The sequence below is a fragment of the Watersipora subatra genome, chromosome 1 (assembly GCF_963576615.1).
Source record: "Watersipora subatra chromosome 1, tzWatSuba1.1, whole genome shotgun sequence".
NCBI classification, from domain to species: Eukaryota; Metazoa; Bryozoa; class Gymnolaemata; order Cheilostomatida; family Watersiporidae; genus Watersipora; species Watersipora subatra.
The window spans coordinates 58,900,507-58,924,162 of record NC_088708.1 but is presented as its reverse complement, the minus strand read 5'-3'; the positions used below and the strand labels follow the sequence as shown (position 1 = coordinate 58,924,162).

The following is a 23,656-nucleotide window of genomic DNA, read 5'->3' as shown; positions in this document are numbered from 1 at the left end:
TTTTGGCAACCAATGAAGAGGGAGAGCACAATTCTTGTAGAATAACATTCTATGTCTCGCATTACACCTCGTCTTTGATTATGTCCCTCACGCTCTGCATGGCCCTGGAGGAGCAATTCGGTAAACTAAAACTATGACAACTGCAGAAAATGTTTATTTCAAAAATGAAGAAACTTGAGTCAAGCAATTGACTAGATGATTACGAATTTTAGTCTAACATAAAAGATTGTAGAATAATGTGCAAAATATATAGAATTTCACTAAAAATATTTAAAGAGTATTGTTTGACTTGGAATAGTCTACAACATCTTAGCCCAAAATCTAATACAAATAAACAGCCCCAAAGAAAGTGCAAACGAGCTCATCACAAAAATTCAAAACATTTCAGTAATAATGTACAATCAAAAAATGAGCAAGGAAGCAAAAATCAGATGCAAAGTGAAAATGCTATTTCTATAAAGAAGGAATTAGAAAAACAGCAGTTTTGCTGACAGCAGTAGTGCAATTTTCTATCATATTTTCTCAACATTATCCCTTCTGCTCGCCAAGCAATTACAGCAATCTATTATTCCAGCACTAGCATTTCAGGCTTTCATTCCGTACACCTGAGGAAGGGGCTCAGTCACCATCTCGCACCAGACACCTACATTGTACAATAACATTGATTAATCAATCGGATTGCAGATAAATTAGATGTCCTCACTTAAGCTTACATACCCTTACGCAGGGAGAATAGCAACCAATTTCAAATATCAATGAAGTGAGATAAAATGGAGGGAACAGAACTCCAAACTTATGGTCAATTTGATGAGTTGTCTCTGGCTAAAGCTTAGTATTGCCAGGATTTGAGCAAAAACCCATAACCAGATACAATGAAAAAACAGCTGGATTTATCAGACAAACCTAATAGCACCAAATATACATGTAATTCCATCTGCTCTTTAGTATCACAGACCTTTGTTACTATCTAGTCCTACATATACAATACACATACTATATACAAGAATGGTACACATCCCATCTACATATACGGTACACGTCCTATCTACATATACAGTAAACATACTATCTACATATACGGTACACATCTCATCTACATATACGGTACACATCCTATCTACATATACGGTACACATACTATCTACATATATGGTACACATACTATCTACATATACGGTACACATACTATCTACATATACTGTACACATACTATTTACATATATGATACACATCCTATATATGGTACAGGTCTATAGGACATGTAGGTTCAATAAAGTCTGTACAGAAACACACTTATACAAGATCTCCAAAGGCCCGACCAAACACACGGATGAGACACATAGCTGACACATAGCGTATACCATGAAACCTTTAGTTGAACGCCACCTCTATTTGAACGCCACCTCTATTTGAACGCCACCTCTATTTGAACGCCACCTCTATTTGAACGCCACTTTGACAATCGTTGATCCTTATGAACTCATAATGTCAAGGGATCAGTAGAAAAGTGTTCACAAAATCGTATTAATAATGAATCATTTACGTCAATAACAATCAATTCTCTTGTTATCCAGCTCCAAAACTTTTAGCTTTTTTTTCGTTAAAACTTTGAAAGCAACACCATAGAAATAATTATTAACTGCCTCAGGCTAATAGTAGTTCCTTGTTTAACGCGGTCTTGATACTTCGAAGTACATGGACATAAAAACGTTTACGATGGTACAAAGGGTACGTTTAGCAAGCAAAACTATCACGCGTTGCATTTGCGCTATATGCAACTCGTAAAAGTTTATCTGCCAAAAAGATGTTTGGACACTAATATCGACTAGTTATGCAATGCAGAAAAATATTTGAGGTCAAAAGACATTATGGAAGGTATTGGACAATCAGAAAATGTTTGTTCAATCAAAAGCAACAATCACAACGTAGCTATCCGAGCAAACAATGCAAATATTTTTGTTTTAAAAATGTTAATTTTTGTTTCTGCATGTAATATAAGTATGGTTCGTTTATGTCACTTGTTTATGAATATATCTTTATAGCATTTGATAGATTATCATTATATAACTTGTAAATTTGCAGATTTAGAGCATATTATTTGACAGCATCATTGCAGTAATCTGATCTTACAATGGATCGACGGTCGTAACTCTTCTTCTATTGCACATAAAAAGCTAGTTTTTAGTGCAAACTGTAGCGAACATATCAATGAGTGCAATGATCTTTTATGCAATATTGGTAAATATAGATATAAAAAATAAAAAGATGTCTTCAAATTTATAATGAAATAAAAATGAAAGCTCCAACAAATTGCAAGGAAGGATACAGGCTATAATATCATTGCAGGTTAATTGCAAGCAATAGATATCAACTGGTAGAGATATTTCTCGGTTTCTCAAAGCATATTTATTAAAAGACCTTTGACAAGTTAGAGATAAGTTAGCAGATTTATTGCATCCAAAAGGTTTAATACCGCTCCACCGGAAGAAGAGGGCAAAATATAGGCGACATTCGCTTCGCCTGTAAATGGGCTAAATTTATATTCCCAAATTTCTAAAAACCCATTTGAAAATTACAACGCCAGCCTTTATTTGAACACCACCTCCAATTGACTGCCACTATAAAGGAATGGTTGAAAAATACAGTGCCATGGCTTCCAATTAAGGGTTATATGGCATTTTCATTTTATACCTATATTTAACAAGGTTGCATAAAAGCTCATTGTACCCTTCAATATGTTTGCTACAGTTTGCAGTCAAAACTAGCTTTTTATGTGCAATAAAAGTGGAGTTGTGAGAGTAGATCAATTGCAAGCCGAGTTTATAGAACTGCAATGATGCTATCAAACATGTAATATGCTATAAATCTGCAAGCTTATCAGTTAAATAATATTAATAATCTATCAAATGCTAAAAATATATTTTTAAGAACAAGTGACGTAAACAAACCATATTCATAATACCTGCAGAAACAAAAATTAACGTCTTTAAAACAAAAATATTAGCATCGTCTGCTCGGCCAGTTGCATTCTGATTGTCGTCTTCGTTTAAAACCATTTCATATTCCTCAGGCTGTTCAAAACCTTCTATTGTATTCTGACCTCAACTCCTCATCTGCACAGCTGAGCTAGTCAATATTAACATCCAAACAATTTTTAACAGAGCAAAACTTTTATGCAATTTATACTTTCCGCGCAAATAAAGAGAAACGCAGCGTAATCAAAATAGTCTCAAATTTTCAGCCTCAAAATACGTAGTAGCACAGATTACATCACAAATGCACAAAACCTTTTTCACATACATCAAAGTATCAAACCCCGTTAAACAAGAAACTACCATTAGCCTGATTTTTAGTTACTAATTATGTCTATGGTGTTGCTTTCAAACTTTTTAACGAAAAGCCGTAAAGACTTAGAGTTGGAAAACAGACTTTAATACAAACAGAAACGAATTAATTGTTATTGATGTAGTTGAGCCATTATTAGTAGTTTTGTGGACACTTTTCTACTGGTCACTTGCTATTATAGGTTCGTAATGATCAAAGAATGTCAAATAGTGGTAGTTGACATTCTTTGATGGTGGTGTTAAAATGGAAGTGGTGTTCAATTAAAGAGTAAGGCTTATTTTTTAACCCTACTCCCATAATGGCGCTCAAATAAATGGGGGGGGGGAGGGGGGGTTCAAATAGAGGGGGGTTCAAATACAGGTTTTACAGTATTCGTATGTTCCAGCAGGAGTCCTAGAGTAAACTCAGAAATATATACAATTTACCTCACAACATTACCTAACTAAAATATCAGAAAGCTCTTTTAACCAAACCGCTTCATTATAGAGAATTCAGTCTTCAGAATATTTGCTAGGTACTCTAAAGAGATTACTGACCAGATGTTTCTCGCCTTGACCGCCTCATTACGCACGAGACGCTTCTTGTCATCGATGGCTGGCAGGAGGCCACGTATGACAAAGTCTATGTGTGGAACAAGCTGAGTAATATTGACCTTTGAGAGAGTAGCAAGACACTGCAGTGATGCCATTCGAACTTTCTGAAAGCAAAGCATGTATTGTGGTTGTGGAATTTAAAAACTGAAGAGTCAAAGAGCCAGCGACACATCAAAACAGGTGTGATACACACATTTTACAAATTTGTAGTAATAATTATTTCGTATTCTGACTCATGTTGAAATATTTAAACTGGAATCATTGATCAGCTTTTTAAGAGTTGATAGGTTAATCCTGCCAATTATGCATTTTCACTTTGTGTTACGCAATACTTTATACAAATATACATGAGTATAGTGAAAAATGCAAAGATGAGCTGCTTTTATTTTTAAAGTGCAGCCAACAGTTGGAGATTGCATGTCGTGTTTTTACAAAATTTATACAAGCTTGATAAATAGCGCAAAATGAAACTAAAATTAAACTTTCCTGATTTTATAACTTTTGTAATATTAATCAAATTGAGAAATAGCAGCACTTATAAGGTTTTAAACTATTTGACATCCCAAAAAATTGGGTACAAAACCAAACATCCTAATTGTAATTATTGTTAAAATTTATTCTGATGGTCTATATTTATTTATGTTTACAGAGTTTTGACAAAATCCTCAAACAAAAAAATTTATGTGGTAATCATAGGTTATCAGTATCAAATTCGCGCTCTCATGCACGGTTTAACTTAATGCACTGTTTCAGATTAGATATTATTCTAGCTTCAATTTTTACTCACCTTTCTTTAAATAATCTTTTAAGACTGTTTACATTTGCCATGAGCAGAAATTGCATATAATGTAAAGCTGTTTGTTTTTAGCTGATAAGATCTTTCAAGCGAGTATAGAAGTATATATTTTGTAGTTCAATTTTTGCACAACTATCTTCAATTGGAATTTCTACTATTATGTATGTTGTAAGTCTGCGCAGAAACTATGCACTGTACAAACTATTTTCTCTGCAGTGGACAAGGCATTTCAAACCAATACAGGTTTAGCATAAGTAAAAGCTTTCGAATGAAATGCCGAGAATAACACAGGCCATAAGAAAAGTCTACAGCACCCGGTATTCCCAGGCGGTCACCCATCCAAGTACTAACCGGGCTCGACGTTGCTTAGCTTCAGTGATCGGACGAGAACTGGCGTTTTCAACGTGATATGGCCGTAGACATTCGCTTGCTATGAAATAAGCTATACGTATAGACGCGCTCGTGGTAATCACATGACTGGTAGTTTACAGCGTTAATTTCTTGACCAATCATGCATCAGATTGTGTTACGCTTGAATTAATAAGGCATGGCTTCAATTAACGTATTAAAAGTTCTTTGGATGTCTACGGCCATATCACGTTGAAAACGCCAGTTCTCGTCCGATCACTGAAGCTAAGCAACGTCGAGCCCGGTTAGTACTTGGATGGGTGACCGCCTGGGAATACCGGGTGCTGTAGACTTTTGTAGATATTTTCATTTTCCAATACTTACATTAGTAGACTAAATTAAACAATATGACACTCCAGACTAATATTACAAACTACTGAATTATTTGAATGTGCAAAATAATGCTACCAGGCAAGGTTTTACAGAAAAAAGTTACTAAACTGGTTTACAACCATGCCCCTGCTTGAACATCCATAAATGGATAGCATTGTAATCTGCTTTACTCAGGGAGACATGAGAATAATATTTTGTAAATTACTTTATTGCCCTTTAATTATATGCAATCCATCGATTTTTAGCTTCGTTATTTTCAAGGCCACAAGAACTGGTTTGAGCTTTGTCTTTCAATACAGATTAAGTGATATTTCAAACTATTTACTAATTACAACGCAAACTGTTATAAAAAAAACAAAAGAACTCAAATACAGGAAACAAAACGTATAATATTTTTTTAAATGGACCAAATGTTTAAAATAGTGTCTAAAAGTGTTTAAAATAGTGATTAAAAGTTACGTCTATAGATTATGAGAAATTTACTTTGCAGCTATTCTGAGCAACAACTATATATGAGTTGAAAACCTTTAAAAAAGTGGGTCGGCAAACATTTATAAAACATTTTACTATTAGCCTACTAGGAGAATATCCTGTTCTTCTAAGCTTTTCACCAGTGATATAATAAAGATTATCACACACGCGGAGAATCATACTCTAGTAGCTCTGTAATATTGAGTCTTGGAGATGAAGAAGGAAACTTGTTCGTCGCATCTTATACTAAGACAGCAATAGAATGGACTTTCTAACATCTTACTACGGTACATCTCGTGATAACAAGCATGTCACTACCTAACAAGCATGTCACTACCTAACAAGCATGTCACTACCTAACAAGCATGTCACTACCTAACAAGCATGTCATTACCTAACAAGCATGTCACTACCTAACGCATGAATAAAAGGGTAACAACTGGTTGCAGCTAGTGTCAATCCAGCGATTGCCAGCATAACATAGTTAACAAACCCAGTAGATGAAAACTGGGTAAATGGCCAATCCAAGCATGAGAACCATTACGTAGATCTCACAGACAGAACAAAAGATTCTTAGGCTCAACAAAAATGTAAGAAACAAAGGACCATCAATTTTTCAAGTTTATTTAGTTCAACTTTGTTATTATTTATAAATGTCTTTTCCCATTGCTTACACTTGTCTATTACGCTTTAACACTTGCTAAAAAAACTTCCCTAACTCAAACAGCATGATGCAATAATTGTTTATTTGACTAGGTACCGCTTCCAACATTTTTTTGTTTCAAATCATTCAAGAGAAACCTATCATCAATGCAGATTTGAGCAAAAATAGCTTATAAAAGAGACACCATTGACTGGCAGGGGGTGTCTAGCAAAAGACCCACATGTTCAGCCAGAATGCTGAGATAGTAACCTAACAGAGTTAACTAAGCAGCCGATATTGTTAGCCACTTGCAATGATGAGAATCCACAGCTTTTCCTCAAGTTGCACGTAAAGACTTTAGCAAAACTGGATCAGCGATCATTAAAAGCAATTAGTTATTATCAGATGATCACAAAAATACACAAACATTAGAAATAGTGCAAAGTTATTGATGTGAATCAGATGCGTTTGTAACCAATAAATAGAAAGTAATATCACATGCAAAAAATAAAGGATATCGTTTGTATTATGGGTAAAACTGGCAGGGTTGGCTCGGTTTAAACCAGGGTGAAAAACCGGTTTTTATGGTTTTTTCATTATTTTTGTGTGCAAAACATAATATTTTAAGCTCCTAGTGGTTCATGTGCGGTAGAAATGCAATAATATGTAATTATCAGCTGTGGAAGTTTATTTAGGACACAGCAGTAAATTGATGGCAGAGCTCAAGTTGAAACTATATGAAATCCTAGCAGAACAATGACTTAGTGTATTTCATTTTCAATTGGTTTTATCAAGTGATATGATGAACTCTTTACTGATGAAATATAAAAACCATGTGAGATATACTAATCCAATCATCGTCTCTAATAATGAATGAATACTTTCTCAAGTCTGGCCAGTGAAAAAGGATTACTTATAATTAGAAATTAAAACAATATAATCCTTTTGGGCAAAAGCTTTAAGTTTGCAAGCTAATATTTCATTTATTGGGCACAAACCAAAGTAGTTGGATTGTTAGAATTCAGTTTATCAAGTTTTTTGTGTTTTGAAAAGTTAAAGTTGTGCCTCAAACTTCCAACATGTCTTGCAAGCAGGATCCCGTTTGGTAGTTTTTCACTCAAACTGCAAAAGGCAAAGGTTTTAAGGCAAAATGTAATAGGTGTGCTGTCGTAACGCGAGGTCACGCAGATAGGCTTAAAGCTCACGTAGCAAAATGTCAAGCTGAAAACACCAATTTAGACAGTGATGCTAGTATTCAGGTGATAGAAGTTGAGCCATCTGCCACTGCTCCAAACACTAGCAATGCATCTGCATTATGCTCTGCTCTACCCTACCACGCGACTAATCACTTGGATTAAAATTCGTACTTATACATAGAACTGTATGTAAAATATTCACTTTATGTGATAAGATGTCTGCTCTGTATTTTATCGATCATGTTTGATCAAAGACTCATTCTGAAATTTCCATATGTTTTCTCTCTTTTTTCCCCTAACAACTCCCACAGTACCATCTTTAACAGATGATTCCACATATGTATGTTCAACACTCAATCATGCAGCTATAGTAAGTGATGTTAATTAGACTTAAAATTGTAAAAACCTTGGTAAAATTATAAATACCATAAAAACTGGTTTAAACCATAAAAACCGGTTTAAACAAAAAAAACCTAGTTTTTTCGGTTTTTTCATGGTAGGTGACGTTAATTAGACTTAGAATTGCACAAACACTGGAAAAATAATAAAAACCATAAAAACCTGGTTTTTGCGGGTTGTTCATAAAAACCGTGATTTTTTTCAACCCTGAAAACTGGTCGCTTGAATTGCAAACTTGTAAAATCGACTAAACCTAATAGTAAATTATGGACTTGTGCACACATAGCATTAAGCGGTGACAACTGTACATTCTAGCAATGTCCACAAAACTATACCTGAGATCACAAATTCGACCTTGTAGTATAATACAAACAAACAAACATGTATAAAAGCGTCATCTCGGACAAGACAAGCAAAACTATGAGCACTTTTTTCGACATCCGTGACTAGCTGAGAGCCTTCCTTAAAACCAACTGGATTCATCGGGTACAGACAAACCCCAATGACAACCAGTAGCTTATATACCTATTATTTTAATGTGAAAAAAGAATTTATTCTAGGATTTGAATATGAGCAACACGTTTACTGCCACCATTACCCTCACAATGCCGCTGCTCAGCCAATTATACAACATCACCGCAAAACCTCTTATGTGAACTGGAGCAACTGTTGAGAGATGCTACTATTTCTTCTAGGGAAAGCAGCAACTTATTGACACCTGCCACAATGCTTACCATACTGAGAGAGTATCTGGTGAGTTTGAGGAGGAGTGGAAGGAGAGTGTCCAGATGGCCAGCCAGCAATGTACTGTCAGAGCCTTCTGCTATTACCTCCAAAGACTTGAGTAGCACCAATGAGTCTTCTGATCCCAACAGCCTGATCATGACTGATAGCAGCTGTAGATGAAAGCAGGATATTGAATTACATGACATTCTTAGCTATCATAAATAATTAAACAGATTACCAAAATAGTGACATAAAAAAACAAATTAGGTTTTCTTTAAAAACGCTGCATATTATTATGAATAACTAAAACTTAGTCTAAAAGTTGAATACAATTCAAATGATACAGTGATATTACATTGGCACTCAAAATGGGATTTGAAAGTTTAAGAGAGTTATTCTCTCCCACTTAATTAACCGGTGTGTTTGTCTAACAAAGATAGGCGATAAGATGCAGGAGACTGACCATCTGTTTGTCATTAGCTATGACTTGTTGGGGGACATGTCTGATGAGGTTAGTGATTGCTATGTGAACACTCGCCAGCAGCTCTACAAAACAGCAGCATACTCTGGGAATCATCAACAGTCTTCTATAGTTGGACAGTTGTAAAACAGCATTGACTAGCTACACCAGGTATTCTATGGCATCAACCAACCTGGCTGAACAGTAGTAAGCATATCATGGAGGAGAGGAAAGGCTGTAGCAAATGTTCTCTGTTTGTACATCAACTTGCGAGTGCAGTTTTGTTGGCTACTTAGCACCTCTTGGTAGTCCCTGAGCAAAACTTCGAATCCATCAGCTGCAAGCGGGGCTAGACTAGGCTGCTTCAAGCATTCAATCATCTGCAAGAGAAATTGGATACATTCATACATTGCATGGGTGAAATGAGGAAATGCTTTAGAGCTTCAATGTTAGTGGTAAGATTTTCGGTAAGCGGACCATAATAAAATGCTTGTTCATCAGCTACTGTTAGAAAATTCTGCTTGGCAAAGTTGCCCAGCTTGAGCCAAATTCTCATCTGCAAAAATAAGGATGCAGCAAACAAGATTGTTGAGAAATTTCTGATGCAGTCAAATCTCTTCTTACAATTGACTTTAACGCAGTGCGCCTTCGAGCTATGATGACCCTGTTATATGATTTTTTCATATTACGATGTAGAACACGATGAATTTTCGCCCTCTCCATACGTAATATTTTTCGCCATACATAATATTTTTCGCCATACAATATCAACAAAAATTTCGATCAAAATTCAAATTTGGCTGTCCATTTGCTGAATACGTCGGAATAACAAATATACCGATATGCTACTTGACGAAATCTCTCTCACAACGCATGAAAGAGATAAGATGTTTGATCTCTTTCAGTTCAGCGTTATTCATTATTAGTTATTGTAAAAATGAAACCGAAAACAAATGGTGATAAAATTTTAGCCGATAAAAAGTTGAAGTTCAGTAAAATAGTTTTAAAAAAAACATACTAAAACTTAGCTTCAAGTATGTGTTTCGTACACTAAAATCATTTAGCTCATTTTAAATCATTTTACGTTGAGTTATAACACTGAGTTCAACGTTTATGTTATATGTCTGCTTCGAAGGTAAAAACTCTCTACGGTACGTACTGCTCATACATTTAGTATATTGTAACGTTACATTTTATTGCAGATCATAATCACAAAACACACTGAAATTACTGTAGGTAACTATGGTTACTCAGGTTAACATATTATTTTGTTACTAATTTTTAATATTTACGGTACATATATAAAATTTTGATGATTTTCACTGGGGGTGCTTGCATTAGATATTTACTACAGGTTTCTATACCCCTCTATGTGACATATTCCCTTATGATGCCAACATTAGAATGAATTTAAAACGAATGGTGAGAGTTCACTGTATGTATTTTCACAACATGCGGCTTATAATTCCAAAAGTATTTGGCTAAACGTCTGAAGTAACTTTTTAACATTTTTTTGCAGTCAGTCGAAGCGATTAAGACTGTACTATGGCTTTGGCTTTGTTCTGATTGCCGCTCCCTAGGACAGTGTGTTGTCTGCTGTTGTTTGCCAACATGTTGTCTGGATGTTTCTCCAGGACATAATCTGTTTCACTACATCTTTGAATCTGAGTCAAGGCCTTCTCCAATTTCTCCTTCCCTCACAGAGCTGTGAGTAGAGCAGTTGTCTGGTGAGTCTGTCTTTCTCCATTTTCTGTACATGGCCAAGCCAACGAAGGTTTTTCTCGACAAGAATGTCGGCCATTGAAGGTAAGCTAGCATGTCTAAGAACTTCTTCATTTGTAACCTTGTTGTACCACTTTATCCTCATAATGTCCTTCAGTTGTCTCATCATGTACGCACGTAGTTTCTTTACCTGAGTTCTGTACATTATCCACCTTTCTGATCCATAGAGTAAAGTTGATAGTATCACTGCTCTGTAAACTATACATTTTACCTCTATAGAAGCATGGGTGTGGTTCCACAACCTGGCCCGGAGTTTGCTAACAGCACCGCTTGCTTTTACCATCCCGTTACGAAGTTCCTTGTCAATCCTGGAGGAGCTTGAAACAGCGCTGCCTAAATAGATGAAGTCTGTCGTCTGAACGATCGGCTCTTGGTATATGGTGATTTCTACAGGCTCAGGAGGAGAATGGAGGAGCTTGATTGATTGATACATGCATTCGTTTTCTTGATGTTAATCTTCAGGCTGAACATAGCTGCTGCACATGAGAATTTATCCACCAGCAGTTGTATGTCAGTAGCACTAGGCGCCACATAGAGCTATTTTTCAACAAACGACATATAAAACCACTCAAAGCATTAGTTTGTTTAAGTGAAAGTAGCTGATAAAAGGTGTAAAAACGAAATAGGGTAAATAATTTAAATTATATAAGCTAGCATGCAGATCTGGGAAGGAAATATTTCGGTGGGCAGAGGTGCGTTGGTGAGCAAGTTATAATTGCTTCAGCTCTCACAAAGAGTGGTTTCAACTTTCAACTCACAAAGAGTGGTTTCAAATGTCTCCAACACAATGATAAAAAGAGAGATATTCAGCACTTTCATATTCAGCTCATCACAAGCACTTTCTATATATTTGATGTGCTAAAGTGTTTAAAATCGCACGGATAAGAATCCTATCCAATAGAATGAAATCCTTTTTGCAGCATCCTCTATAACAAAACCTGTAGTTGCTGTAGTACAACTCCAAAGGATCCATCCAAAACGATGTCATTCATTTTTTATGTCTTTGAGTTGTCAAAATTTACAATCTACACCTTCCGCTAGCAAAAACACTAATATGAAAAAATACGCACTTGTAAGAGAAACTGGTGAGATAGGCGGTGACCACGTAAGAGGAGTGCCTTGGATACCCAGATAAATAGAGGTAGATGAGACGGATCAATTGTGGAAGGTGGACAAGCTCCAGGATAGAGTCTTTCTAGTAGTGCATCCGCTGTAACAGGGCAAACATATACCTGGCAGGAAATTTTAACAGTAAAGCTTGGGAGTTGAGGGAAGGCCACCTCACCGCTCACCTTGGGAGGATTATAAATCAGAAAAAGTTTGTATATTATTAATACATCCCAGTGTGAATATATTAGTTTGTTTAGCTTCATTACTCGAAACAACCTTTGATCAGTATTTCGTAAAAATTAAACCCTATTCAAACTGCAAAATTATTAGTGTGATTTGTTAACTTTTAATAAACACATTCACTAAATACTGCGAAGATTGTTTGCTACACAATATTGAATCAAGGTAAGCATAATGCATTTTTTTAAAAATTCCACTAGTTGCTTTACGCGTTTAAAAAGTTATTGCACATTTTTATTTATTCGCTACGCTTTTATGACTTGAATGGGTTTGGAGTTGCTTCCACTAAGAATCAAAGAAACGGTAAAATCTTAACGCATTTGAAGCCATTTCGCTTCCTAAATTAATGCTAAGGCATTCCCTGTGAGAGTACTTTGAGATCATAGAAAAGCTCACTCCTGATAGATCCAATTGATAATACTCAGCCACGCTCTCCCAAATGGAGGTAAAACAATTTCAGCACACCTCGGCGCATACCCATGCAGCTTTCTGCTATGAAAACATTCTTCAGCTACTTACTACTGTTTCTGCTTGACTCCTTGCCTTAACATGAACATTTACATTCCAAGGATGGGTTGCTCATACGAGGATAAAGAAATAATTACTTTTTAGTGTGACTAGTTGATTGCGCATGAATTAAAAAATGACTGTGACCCAAAAGTGAGTCTACTTTAACCAATTCTGTTTTGAGGGATGCATCACGAGTCTTTAAAACATCTATAGAGAAACTCCAAATCATTGAAACTGTAGGGTGTGAATTAGTCAGCAGTGGGCAACTCCTAACTCATTCGAAGCATAGAAACGCAGTGATTTATGGTAAACATACAGCAGAGATTTAAGCAAGGTTTCCAGATTAGCCAATACATGAACATATGGCCCGACATTTAAATCATTCTCATCTACACCGGACTGCAGTGCTGCATTACAAAGGTAATTATACCACACTAAGAAATAGCGGTGCTGAGTATTTAACGGTTTAGTTCACACTAGTAGTCGGATGATGTGACAACAGCAGAACGCCTGAGTAATGAAGGCAACTTACGAGAATTACTTTTGTTTACAACAGAGGCACAGATCTGGCAAGAGTCAGCACACTGGTCTGAGGTCGAATCAATGGCCAAAGCAGCAAATTTGTCTAGGATCTTGACCTCGTCTAAAAACTAGATAGCGATGACACGATTAAGAAATGATGGTTAGTTGAAGACACTTCATGTCTTTAGTTCACTCATCCTACTGAACACTATTGCTAATCCTATACACCAGAAAGGTGTGTGGTACAACGAGTAAGGCTGGGTGCTGCAGGGGCAAATGAGACCGGAGAGAAAAGTCATGGGAGTCCCTTTAGCGATAAAATTACCAATACCAGTACCCTGGCTGTCAAGTGTGCCATGAAAGATTGTCAAGTGTGCTGAAAAAGTACAGAGAACAAACAAGCATGTGCGCAATAATTATAAACTGCTGGAAGGAGGATGATTAGCCCAGGTGGTAGAATGCTGGTGTACCAGGCGGAATGTTGCAAGTTTGAAACCCATATGAAGAAATCTTTTATTCCAATCTTTAACCATGGGTTCGGAGAACAGTTGAAATGTAAAGCATCAGGAATGACTAGTATATCAACCACAATCATACAACCAAGGTTTTAGCATGGCAACCTCGACATGAAACCGCCTCATTAGATACAAATACTTGATACTGAAAAAAGGTATATTTCTCACAAAATAATACAATTGCAACAAAATGTATACATAAATGAAGATGTGATAAGCTTACTTTACTAGGCAGTGTGCAGAGGAAAGATTGGACAGCGGTGGACATCAACTGACTAGAAACATCTGTGTCAAGGATTGCACGGGCGATCTCATTCAGCAAACTACAACAGCCACCAGCCTTAGATGACTAACAACTAGAGAAGCATGACAAGATTTGCCAACTTAAAAACTTGCCTTATTATAGCTCCACCAAAATGCATGGTCTGCAGTATGAAACTAGTCTTCTCTCTGATATAAATGTGAAATAAAAAAAGCAATAAATTTTCTTAAGACATCAAGAAAGAGCGACTCATGAAAATAAACTCACTTCTCATCGGAGCGATTCACAAGTCCGATAACTAACTGTTGGACAAAGAGCCGTGTCCCTTTAGTTAGATCTGTGCTTGAGACGGCCATAAAGAAATCCATGACCTGTTTGATGTAGTCACCTTTGAGCGGGCTCGAAAAGGAGCAGACAAGGCAACACAAACTCTCCAGACAGCGTTCCACCAAATCTCTTCGCTCTAAAAACACTCATTAGATACACTAACATATCTTCCATAATGTCAGCATGGAAATTGCAAGTTTATGTGAAACCAAAAAATCCTTTATAACTATGCACAGAAAAAAGCTGCATGAACTTGAGTGCTTTTTGTACCAGGCTGTTTTCATTATTAACCTGTAGCATTTTTTCTTCAAGTAAAACAGCAATGCAAATGGTGCACAACAGTTGTTGGTATCACAAATCATTGCCGACTCATGTTGCAATACAAACATCCTTACCATACTTCAATAGCTATTCTGAAAAATTCAGCAAAGATGTTATTGCCTTCACACAAGGGTGACTAATTTTTAATGCGCTGTTTTGTAGCATCGCTGTTTGTAACCACAGCCTATATATATACACTACACATCGGTGACACATTTCGTAAGCGTGTGTAGCAAGGCCTTAAACTACACCCCCTTTTAGGCTAGGGATTTTCAAACTCGATGATGACTTACTAAAATGAGCATATTATAGACATCAACTTATACACTATGCTTATTATATACACAATCAGAATACAGTCAGAAAGTATAATATACTGTCATAGTACACTATGAATTACACACCATCAATTTTTACAATCAAACTTCCTATAAACCATAGACTATGTTATTAGAATGTGCACAGCATGGATAACATACTACCAGACTATAAACAGCATGGATAACATACTATCAGACTATAAACAGTATGGATAACATACTACCAGACGATAAACAGCATGGATAACATACTATCAGATTATAAACAGCATGGATAACATACTATCAGACTATAAACAGCATGAATAACATACTATCAGACTATAAACAGCATGAATAACATACTATTAGACTATAAACAGCATGGATAACATACTATCAGACTATAAACAGCATGGATAACATACTATCAGACTATAAACAGCATGGATAACATACTATCAGACTATAAACAGCATGGATAACATACTATCAGACTATAAACAGCATGGATAACATACTATCAGATTATAAACAGCATGGATAACATACTATCAGACTATAAACAGCATGGATAACATACTATCAGACTATAAACAGCATGAATAACATACTATTAGACTATAAACAGCATGAATAACATACTATTAGACTATAAACAGCATGAATAACATACTATCAGACTATAAACAGCATGGATAACATACTATCAGACTATAAACAGCATGGATAGCATACTATTAGACTATAAACAGCATGAATAACATACTATTAGACTATAAACAGCATGAATAACATACTATCAGACTATAAACAGCATAGATAACATACTATCAGATTATAAACAGCATGGATAGCATACTATCAGACTATAAACAGCATGAATAACATACTATTAGACTATAAACAGCATGAATAACATACTATCAGACTATAAACAGCATGGATAACATACTATCAGATTATAAACAGCATGGATAACATACTATCAGACTATAAACAGCATGGATAACATACTATCAGATTATAAACAGCATGGATAACATACTATCAGACTATAAACAGCATGGATAACATACTATCAGACTATAAACAGCATGGATAACATACTATCAGATTATAAACAGCATGGATAACATACTATCAGACTATAAACAGCATGGATAACATACTATCAGACTATAAACAGCATGAATAACATACTATTAGACTATAAACAGCATGAATAACATACTATTAGACTATAAACAGCATGAATAACATACTATCAGACTATAAACAGCATGGATAACATACTATCAGATTATAAACAGCATGGATAGCATACTATTAGACTATAAACAGCATGAATAACATACTATTAGACTATAAACAGCATGAATAACATACTATCAGACTATAAACAGCATGGATAACATACTATCAGATTATAAACAGCATGGATAGCATACTATTAGACTATAAACAGCATGAATAACATACTATCAGACTATAAACAGCATGGATAACATACTATCAGATTATAAACAGCATGGATAGCATACTATCAGACTATAAACAGCATGAATAACATACTATTAGACTATAAACAGCATGAATAACATACTATTAGACTATAAACAGCATGGATAACATACTATCAGATTATAAACAGCATGGATAACATACTATCAGACTATAAACAGTTTGGATAACGTACTATCAGATTATAAACAGCATGGATAACATACTATCAGATTATAAACAGTTTGGATAACGTACTATCAGACTATAAACAGCATGGATAACATACTATTAGACTATAAACAGCATGAATAACATACTATCAGACTATAAACAGCATGGATAACATACTATCAGATTATAAACAGCATGGATAGCATACTATTAGACTATAAACAGCATGAATAACATACTATCAGACTATAAACAGCATGGATAACATACTATCAGATTATAAACAGCATGGATAACATACTATCAGATTATAAACAGCATGGATAACATACTATCAGACTATAAACAGCATGAATAACATACTATTAGACTATAAACAGCATGAATAACATACTATTAGACTATAAACAGCATGGATAACATACTATTAGACTATAAACAGCATGGATAACATACTATCAGACTATAAACAGCATGGATAACATACTATCAGATTATAAACAGCATGGATAACATACTATCAGATTATAAACAGCATGGATAACATACTATCAGATTATAAACAGCATGGATAACATACTATCAGACTATAAACAGCATGGATAACATACTATCAGACTATAAACAGCATGGATAACATACTATCAGATTATAAACAGCATGGATAACATACTATCAGATTATAAACAGCATGGATAACATACTATCAGATTATAAACAGCATGGATAACATACTATCAGACTATAAACAGTTTGGATAACGTACTATCAGATTATAAACAGCATGGATAACATACTATCAGATTATAAACAGTTTGGATAACGTACTATCAGACTATAAACAGCATGGATAACATACTATTAGACTATAAACAGCATGGATAACATACTATCAGATTATAAACAGCATGAATAACATACTATTAGACTATAAACAGCATGGATAACATACTATCAGACTATAAACAGCATGGATAACATACTATCAGACTATAAACAGCATGGATAACATACTATCAGATTATAAACAGCATGGATAACATACTATCAGATTATAAACAGCATGGATAACATACTATCAGACTATAAACAGCATGAATAACATACTATTAGACTATAAACAGCATGGATAACATACTATCAGATTATAAACAGCATGGATAACATACTATCAGATTATAAACAGCATGGATAACATACTATCAGACTATAAACAGCATGAATAACATACTATTAGACTATAAACAGCATGAATAACATACTATTAGACTATAAACAGCATGAATAACATACTATCAGACTATAAACAGCATGGATAACATACTATCAGACTATAAACAGCATGGATAGCATACTATTAGACTATAAACAGCATGAATAACATACTATTAGACTATAAACAGCATGAATAACATACTATCAGACTATAAACAGCATGGATAACATACTATCAGATTATAAACAGCATGGATAGCATACTATTAGACTATAAACAGCATGAATAACATACTATCAGACTATAAACAGCATGGATAACATACTATCAGATTATAAACAGCATGGATAACATACTATCAGATTATAAACAGCATGGATAACATACTATCAGACTATAAACAGCATGAATAACATACTATTAGACTATAAACAGCATGAATAACATACTATTAGACTATAAACAGCATGGATAACATACTATTAGACTATAAACAGCATGGATAACATACTATCAGACTATAAACAGCATGGATAACATACTATCAGATTATAAACAGCATGGATAACATACTATCAGATTATAAACAGCATGGATAACATACTATCAGATTATAAACAGCATGGATAACATACTATCAGACTATAAACAGCATGGATAGCATACTATCAGACTATAAACAGCATGAATAACATACTATTAGACTATAAACAGCATGAATAACATACTATTAGACTATAAACAGCATGAATAACATACTATCAGACTATAAACAGCATGGATAACATACTATCAGACTATAAACAGCATGGATAGCATACTATTAGACTATAAACAGCATGAATAACATACTATTAGACTATAAACAGCATGAATAACATACTATCAGACTATAAACAGCATGGATAACATACTATCAGATTATAAACAGCATGGATAGCATACTATTAGACTATAAACAGCATGAATAACATACTATCAGACTATAAACAGCATGGATAACATACTATCAGATTATAAACAGCATGGATAGCATACTATCAGGCTATAAACAGCATGAATAACATACTATTAGACTATAAACAGCATGAATAACATACTATCAGACTATAAACAGCATGGATAACATACTATCAGATTATAAACAGCATGGATAACATACTATCAGACTATAAACAGTTTGGATAACGTACTATCAGATTATAAACAGCATGGATAACATACTATCAGATTATAAACAGTTTGGATAACGTACTATCAGACTATAAACAGCATGGATAACATACTATTAGACTATAAACAATATGGATAACATACTATCAGACTATGCAGTGTCAATCTGTCCAATTACAATTGATACACGTACATACCAATAGCGCAGAGTTGACAGCAGTCAAGAAGTGGCTGCAGAATGGGAAGACACCTATCAGCCCCACAATGTTGTACAAGTATATCAATGGTGTTAAAGGTAGAGGGCTCAAGTGAGCTAGGGAAGGTAAGTCTCCCACAGAGAGGAGATAATATCGATTCACTTCTGTCACTTGTCTTGTCAGCCAGAAACACAGCTAAACACTGTGATGCCTCTTTTCTATGAATCAGAAATAGGGAGTTAAAAATGCTGAAGTGTGAAATCTTGCACATTCATGTATCAGCAAATAGTGTGTACCTGAACCTTATGAGCCATAAAGGTTGCCTTGCAACAAAAATCACATTAGAGTTATTAGGTATCAAAAGATTCACCATGCCTTACTCTGTTGTGTTGTAGGTGCAAAATATGTTGAAATGTGATTGCAAGCTCTTAAAAGCTCAAAACAAACTGTTAATCGCAGCCATCACAAAAACGCCACAGATTTGAATCCCTTTCCAAAACAGCTCAAACGGGACGTGCTTGAACAAGATGGCTTCTGTTTACACTTTCATGCAGCCTCATTCGTCGAAATATTTTCACAAATATACTTCACGCATTCAATAAAACCATGTCTATTGTCCTTACGCGTCAATTTCATCATCATTGTAATGCTGTCACTTTGAACACTCATATCTCAAAACCTACCATAAAAATTCGTTTAATTTTCAACTTTAGCTCAAGGTAGTGCATATCATCATCTAATTAACATGACGAGCCTGTCAGTCACCTGTGATAGTCAAAAAATCCTGCAGAAACTGTTCACGCTATTTGACAGAAAGTATAGGTCACATGATCAAATTACGACTAGATGATTAGACCAGGCTGAAACAAAATTGTTAAGTAGCGTGCATCTATATTTGATACAGGCTTCCCAGTAGAACCCGAAGCGTTTGTCATAAACTAGTGCTACGAGAAATTTTATATCGAGCCTTTTATTGGCATTTAATTTCACATGATAACATCACGTGTCAAAACAGTAACCAAATGGTTTGAGCACGTCAGAGAAATAAAGAGATTCCATTCTACGGCATTTTCGTGATGGCTGCGATTTATTGTTCGTTTTTTAGCTTTTAAGAGCTTGTAATCACATTTCCACATATTTTGCACCTACAACACAGCAGAGTAAAACATGGTGAATCTTTTGATACCAAATAACTGTAATGTGAATTTTGTTGCAAATCAACCTTCCGAGTCTGTAGTGTAAAACTCAATTATATCTAATACAGTTACAGTGATACAGTAATAAGACGATATCACGCCTTGAAAAACAAGGGAAGAGCAAACTTGAAGAAACTTGTTTGAATGTATCAAATAAAAAACTTACCAATAAGAGGCATAAGACTTTCCAAATAAAATCATCCTCCTGTGCTAGGATTGACAGGTAAATATTCAGGGAGTCTGATATTTATATAGCTAGTGGCAGCTTTCCCCGTCCAATAAGATGCATACAAAGACTCGTTGACTGTGTACAAGGAAGAATCTTATTGTTGAAAAAAGCTGCCACCAAGTGCTTTTACCGCAATTGACTTATATGGCTGTTCTAACACTACCTAACACGAATGTAAGCCATTTTTAGCAAAAGAATTATAGACGAAGAATGATGCTGAAAATGTAGCCCACCTGAGTGATGTAGACTCGCTGCCATGAGCCATCTCTAGGAGTTTAGCGCAAACAGAGTCTGATGAGTCAGCGGTAGAATCAGACAAGGTGGCCATGCACTGTACAGAGGCAGTCAGCACAGTCTCTGATCCATGAACCAGGTAAGAAAGCACAGAAGGCAGTGCAAGCCGCTTGTGCTTTAATACATCAGCAGGACAACTCCCAAACAGCTGCTTGATTGTGTCCAAATAAAAACCTTTCTTTTTATCCTGTGAAAAGAACAGTTGCTGACAATAGTACAAACAGCACAGCTGATGAGGGTAGGAAACGAGACATTTTTTTGCAAGCGGCAGCTTATGGCCAGGCTCCAGGCCATTTAGTTTACCAACAAAAGATTAGAATACTTTATTGTTAGTTGATGATGTCAGGAAAAAGTAATGGAAAACTATTAGTAAAATTAAAAGACATTTTTTACAACCTTTACGCTTATACATGTATTTACATGTTTTTTTAAAAACTTTGACAAGTTATTTAATAACTAACTGCTGCACCACTTGTTCTAGAGACTAGTTAACAACAAATTATCCAAAGCATTTCAGCTACAAGCTCTAACAAGTTATACCTATAATAAGCTTGTCGAAACATTGATGCATCATAAGTTAAAGAAGAGGCTGAGAAAGATCAAATATAATTTAGCATAAGTTGCACTGTCCATCTGTATCACTACCTTTAATTCCATCTAGTATGAGTTAGTGTATGTTACACTGTACGTAAACACAGCAGATTATACATAGAGGTTTGACTATGTTAACGCAGTGATCAAGACAATGATGTCAGTAATACAAAGTAATTATGGAAGCAAGTAACAATTTCAGTAAAGGTATAAATCCTTGATTTTTTTCTAACAATTGAGATATGATTGAATAGCTGGCATTTATTTACATGTACAGTAAACGCTCTGACAATGTAAATTTTAAAGAGGGAAAAAACTAGACATAATTTTTTAATTTATTGGCTGTGCAGCAACTGTAGTATTATCGGTTTATGTTGACAACTTTTACCTTGTTTCTTATCACTTTTACTCGCTTTATGGTCCATGCTTGCAGTAACTTTACATTAAGTTAAGAGGTACGCACACCTTCGATGATAATTTACTACGATTTGTTTATTTTTTTTAGACCTCAAAGTCTATTCTGTAAAGGAAGAATAAAAGTGAATATTTTATATACCTACAATAAAGTAAAACACAAAAATATCTTGACAACCATAAGCACGGTGTCTATCAGTTCCGTCACCTGTCTCCGGGGTTCAAGGTTAGAATAAAAAATAGCTTTCGATGATACTCCAACTCGTGACATGAAAATTGGTAGACCGACGCTGTAACACCTGGACCATTCGATCACCTTTAGGTATTGCTGAATAGTTGAGCAGCTACTCTTTCTCTGTGCTTTATTGACACTCCTGACGATCTCTCACGGCGAACTAGACTGTCACAGTACTTGTATACAATGAATAATAAATAGAGGTAACTCTTTACGTCGTTTTCTCTCACAAATGCAGGAAGAAAAAAGAGCGATATTTTGAGGCTAACTACAAGACTCTCGTTATTCAAATAGAATTTGAGAACTTGTACTAACTTGATACTTTACTCTATATGAAACTTCTTACGTAGTACAAAATTTACGCTATATAGAATTTTTTATGCAGTACGATGAAAAGACTTAACATAATTATTCATGTAATGTGAAATTAACATTATAGGAGGTATACATTATAGAATTGTCTACCGCATATTAATAAATAATACTGGATGTGTACATGTGTGTATGTGTGTCAGCGGAAACGCTACGCATTTTCACATTTTTTGGCCGATTTCGTCCAAACTGCACACCCATATGCTCCATGCCTTCAGCCAGGCCACCAACAATATTTGGTGTAAAACCGCGTTTTGGTTCCTAAGAACCAGACTCTTAAACACCCACCTACGGAGTATCTGATTAAATATGACAGAAAACTCAGGCAGCGCCAGGCTTACAGCTAATCTTCTACTAAGACTAAATCTTTTCTGAAACTTGAATAATTATCTCTCTATTCCTATTATCCTGCTACAGTAACACAGAGTAATTACAATCCTAAACCGAACGTGATTACCTCCTGGGAGGAGTTAAGTTTCTCAAGTATGATTGGCAGTGCATCAGTCAGCACAAGATCAGCCACATGGTTATGTGAACAGACAAGTGCTTTCAATATCTTAACACTGGATGCTGCGAGGGCATGCTCCGGCTCAAACAGGTGATGCTTACAGTCTGTCAATAAAATAATGGTAATGATACACGGATGGATATCCTAACAACAGAGCAAACAAGATCACATAGGCATTGCACTACCCTTTAAGGCTTTTACAAAGTCCAGTTAGGGGCAAGTCAACAAGCAGATGATTACTTGAGCAACTAACTAGAAATTTTTTACAAAAGACAAGTTTCTAATACGTATATATT

At 35.2% G+C, this 23,656-nt stretch overlaps 1 protein-coding gene and 2 non-coding genes across 3 annotated transcripts in view; 1 reads left to right on the top strand and 2 right to left on the bottom strand.

Annotated features, from left to right (window-relative positions):
- Positions 1 to 142: 142 nt before the first annotated feature.
- Positions 143 to 23,656, bottom strand: part of LOC137405872 (MMS19 nucleotide excision repair protein homolog) — a 40,126-nt gene continuing 16,612 nt past the window's right edge. The window contains exons 8-19 of the mRNA XM_068092312.1: positions 23,310 to 23,464; positions 21,180 to 21,427; positions 19,522 to 19,739; positions 14,579 to 14,774; positions 14,273 to 14,372; positions 13,545 to 13,662; positions 12,223 to 12,362; positions 9,564 to 9,750; positions 9,374 to 9,456; positions 8,919 to 9,080; positions 3,882 to 4,042; positions 143 to 643 (exon numbers count right to left, since the gene is read on the bottom strand). Coding sequence (XP_067948413.1) covers positions 619 to 643; positions 3,882 to 4,042; positions 8,919 to 9,080; positions 9,374 to 9,456; positions 9,564 to 9,750; positions 12,223 to 12,362; positions 13,545 to 13,662; positions 14,273 to 14,372; positions 14,579 to 14,774; positions 19,522 to 19,739; positions 21,180 to 21,427; positions 23,310 to 23,464 — 1,793 coding nt within the window. The 3' untranslated portion in view covers positions 143 to 618. The remainder of the gene's footprint in view (positions 644 to 3,881; positions 4,043 to 8,918; positions 9,081 to 9,373; positions 9,457 to 9,563; positions 9,751 to 12,222; positions 12,363 to 13,544; positions 13,663 to 14,272; positions 14,373 to 14,578; positions 14,775 to 19,521; positions 19,740 to 21,179; positions 21,428 to 23,309; positions 23,465 to 23,656) is intronic.
- Positions 5,037 to 5,155, bottom strand: LOC137386134 (5S ribosomal RNA). The gene has a single exon (XR_010977831.1). It is a non-coding gene; the product is annotated as a 5S ribosomal RNA (ribosomal RNA).
- On the top strand, positions 5,317 to 5,435 carry LOC137386122 (5S ribosomal RNA). Its single transcript, XR_010977820.1, has one exon. It is a non-coding gene; the product is annotated as a 5S ribosomal RNA (ribosomal RNA).